General features: G+C 36.9%; 1 protein-coding gene across 1 annotated transcript in view; it reads right to left on the bottom strand.

Annotated features, from left to right (window-relative positions):
• Positions 1-204: 204 nt before the first annotated feature.
• Positions 205-4,471, bottom strand: part of LOC116091809 (cystatin-related protein 2-like) — a 9,959-nt gene continuing 5,692 nt past the window's right edge. Inside the window, exons 2-4 of the mRNA XM_031373265.1 lie at positions 2,148-2,258; positions 1,173-1,286; positions 205-288 (exon numbers count right to left, since the gene is read on the bottom strand). Coding sequence (XP_031229125.1) covers positions 205-288; positions 1,173-1,286; positions 2,148-2,258 — 309 coding nt within the window. The remainder of the gene's footprint in view (positions 289-1,172; positions 1,287-2,147; positions 2,259-4,471) is intronic.

Here is a 4,471-nt window from a genome sequence, read left to right as displayed (position 1 = left end):
TGTACACTTTGATGAAAGGAGGAGAAAGAATAAATGACAAAGTTGTTCACATGCTCGTTACTTAACTGTAGCAGTCTCCTCTGTGGGGTTCTTGCTACAGCACAATGGCGTGATATATCTAAAGACTGAAGCATCCATATGAGATTTGGGCAGAACAACAAAGGTGTGTAAGCGGCAAGTAACAACCCAGCAGGTCTCATAAAGTCAGACATTAAGACACTTGATATTCATGACAATCTTATACAACTGTGTAGTGAGGTTGGTGGTAACGAAATTGCAGAGCACTTTCTGCAAAAAAAAGAGAAAGAAACATGGATCATCAATAAGGTTTAAATTAAAAGAGAAAATGGTCAGCCTGAAAAATTAAGTGTTCATGGGAAACACTCTTATGAACTACTGGATGTTTCAGGCACTGCTGAGTCACAAGATATTCAGCTTAATGCTTTAATGACCAATCATTTTTGCTTCAATTTTCAACTGTGTACCTGAATTCATGTACAGTCCTTCAGGGTTCATAAGATTCTGCATCATCCTTCACAACACAGATGGCCCTGTGGTCAGGACCCATTCACATCTAGCACAAGGCAACCCAGTAAAAATATTATATAGAAGAATCAAAGCAGGTGACATAACACAAAAATTAAGGGCAGAAGGAGAGACCTAACAAGGTGAGAAATGCTAACCCTGTGTGTAGCATATCAGGAACCCATGTTAAAAAGCACCTGTGGACTGTAGGCATGGCATCAGCAAAAGGGATTTCAAATACTTACATGCCTCAGGTCTCTTTAACAGTTTCTGAGAATTAATCTGGGAGTAAATATATATACCATTCTCATAATTACCTATCTCTACAAATGCCTCCTCTGGTAAAATGGGTCACAATATCAAAATAACTCTATTAAACTTGGAAAACTATTAATAATATGTACATGATTTATACTCATATAGCTATATCTCTGTTTCAGATTGAATCTATGCACCCCCATATGAGTACTGATTGAATACCTCCATTCTCTCTCCACACATGCACTCACAGGTTGCTCTGCTTCACAGGGACCATATTTATTGTACACAGATTCTTGCATAAGGGCATTCTCAGACATTATGCACAGACCCATATTTTCACAACATTCTTCTCACACCAGGTATAACTTTGTAAACCATGTACATACCTTCTGCTGATCTGCTTGTTCGTTGAAGGGACAGTCAGCCACTTGAGAAAGGAACTCACTGCATGTGTTTTGTACTGGCTTTGTTATGACATACCTTGTAACTCCTTGGGCACCCTTTAGAATAAGAAGAGGATTCATTGTATCATTCTTGGGAACTTTCCATGTTTAATTGTTTTTATATTATTGAGTTTATTTATGTGTCTGGGTTTAATTTCTACATTTCTGAGCACACAGCACACCAGACTCATCTTCCATAGAGATGATTGCATACTCTGCACTTAAATTGGTCTTGGGCTGGATATGACAAGGTGTTTTATGCTGGTGAGAAAGAGGGAAGTGAGGCAGAGTAATTCCATTCTTTGGGGTCATGACTGAATGGCTCAACTCTGGGAAACAGTCCAAGATATGGACACTTGGGAAGAATTGGTGGATAGGAAAATATGTCAGTCCATTGAAGGGGTGGTAAAAGAGTCCTATGAAAATTAATTATTACCAGAGCCATGGTTTCACAAGAAACAACTATCTACCCACACAGAGGAATGTAGAGGACCACACTGGAGAGACTTGATGTTCTACTGAGCTCTATTCTTTTAAGGTCTGGGTACCTGATCCAGTGTACATTAAACAAATACTTTTTTCACAGGAGTATACCTGCCATGGTGTACTCTGGCCCAGGTAGAAACATCCAATTTATGGAGAGTTACATGCTTAGTACATAATCTCTATGGTAAGCATACTTTAATATTTTAAATCAATTATTTGTGCATATACTCCTCCATTTTACATGACACAGGTCTGCCTTGGTTGTAGTCCACATGTGTCCAAACACAGCTGAAACCATTCCTGGATAATTACTTTGCTACACGTATCCCTATTGATATTCACCAAATCTCTTCCCATACCAAAATATTATACAAACATGTCTACTATCTATATGCATGTTTTATGTGCCCCTGATGATTATCAAATACATACATTTGTTGGCCGAAACTCAGTTTTTAAAGGACATTTTTCCACGTCAGATTCAATCCTGGTACACGTTGTTTGACCAAGTTCTACCTTCCCATAGATCATCCCAGACCATGTCTATAGGAAAAGAGAATAATTTGAATACTCATGTGTTCCAGTTTACATACATGCATTCAGTTTCATTATGGAGTATATGGATTTGCCTTGATTCCATGACTTTAGTTATGAGCTGGCACAACTTTCACCCTCAAATCATTTATGCAAGCCTACTCTTCTAGCAGAAACATTTGTAGAGCTTCATTTCCAATTATTTTGTTCTAAACAAAAGGAAAAAGAAAACATAGAAAGGAAAAGACTCCACCTAACATTTTTCAGTATTTTTAGAAAGTCAGACTAAGCTCTGGGGAGGCAGCTAAAGTAAGGATAACAAACTCTTATCTATACTAGGAATGCGAGGAATCTCTAGGCAGAAGCACATAGTCCATGATGCAGAATGTGGAGAAAAATATTCCTGACTATAACACAGGACACTGTTTCTTGTTCACTCTCAGAAGTCTGCAGGCTTATGACTCAACATGTGATCATCTACAGGCCCAGCATTTAACACTAAGAATCCTTTTTCATTTATGTCACTGGCATTCTTCAGTAAACATAGGAGAAATTTTCAGTGAAAGAAATGCAGCTTTTGCATGCCCCATATTTAGGTTTACTATTGATATTCATATATCTCAAGGCTTGTCACTCACATGTTAGTGAAATTAACTAATATAATTCAATGCTTTAATTACACTGGGCATTACAGATTCAACTTACCAAGTCCCTAGAGAAACACAGGTTAGGATTTTCGAACTCTTCCCAGAGAATAGAACACTGTTCATAATTCCTCTATTGCTATGTTTGTACTGTATATAAAATAGTGTCATGGACACACTGACAAATAATCAATTTTTTCTTGATATATTTCTATACTGAGAAGGGCAGTCATCAAGGACATTGGCTACCAAGAACATTTATATAAAATAAGCTAAAGGACATATGAGCAGGAGAAATTTGGCTAATTTTCACCCAACTGAATTTTCCTGGGGTGGGAAAAAGAAAATCCCCACTTTAGCAATATTCTTTTTTGTGTGTGTGAATGTGTTTACATGTGCTTATTACACATTTCCTTTGTTTATAAATTCAAAGTAGTGTCTTAGTTTGGCAACTTTGACATTCTCTCTTAGCCTAGAAGCATGCTGAAACCTGCTTGAATTTGGAATGGATGACTCCACCTTGCTGGCAGATGCAGACTACAAGGCAGTACTCTCTGGACAATGGATACCTGTTCTCAAGCATTAGGACATGTTGTAATAATCTCAGAGTTTGAACTCTAGTTTCTAATTTCTGTTCCTGGAACATTCAAAGGTCATTGCTAATAAGGAAAATAGAATACATATGATAGGTTATCTGTAGAAGCTGATGTAAATTGCTCAGTGGCTTGCATCTGTCCTCACTTAGCTTCTGTGCAGAACACATAGAGGACCACTCTACATGGTAAAGTGACTGAAAGGACAGACATGTACTATCAGAAATGTGTCCTTATAAGATCTCACTGTGCAATCACAAAAAGCATATTTGAAACTAAAATGTCTACAGCATAACAGTATGATCCCATGTTAGGGAACCACCATTTTGTATTTTGTTCATACCTGACAAGAACACTGCAGCAAAGCCTGTTTGACATGGTAGGATGAACTCTTCCTCTCTCTCCCTCTCTCTCTCTCCCTCTCTCTCTCTCTCTCTCTCTCTCTCTCTCTCTATATATATATATATATATATATATATATATATACACACACACATATATATATATATATATGCTCTCAGAGCTTGTAAATAAAATGAAGTTATAGGGACCATATTGCATCCTGAAAGTTTGTATCAGTGAGCATCAGAAATCAATGAGCAAGGATAAAATATCTCAGATCCTGTATATTCAATTTTGATTTTTATGGAATGACTTTTTCTCATGTACCTAATTCTTTATTTTACAAGATGTATACATAGAAGGAGTATTTTTAAGGGATTCAGAAAACTAATACACATAAACACATATTCCCAGAATTCCATACATAAAGCTGTAATAAGGAGAATGCAACAAACATGAGCATGCATAATATGTGAAGGAATAGATGCAGAATCTGCTAGAGAGTTTTGAGCTACTGATTCAGTTACACTTGAAATCTTTCCTTACATGAAAGTGAGAAGTTAAAAGATTTCTGTTAGGCAATCTACAGATTCAATGCAATCCCCATCAAAATTCCAACTCAATTCTTCACAGACTTAGAAAG

This window comes from Mastomys coucha, unplaced genomic scaffold, assembly GCF_008632895.1.
Source record: "Mastomys coucha isolate ucsf_1 unplaced genomic scaffold, UCSF_Mcou_1 pScaffold15, whole genome shotgun sequence".
Lineage (NCBI taxonomy): Eukaryota > Metazoa > Chordata > Mammalia > Rodentia > Muridae > Mastomys > Mastomys coucha.
This window is presented reverse-complemented; position numbering and strand designations above follow the sequence as displayed.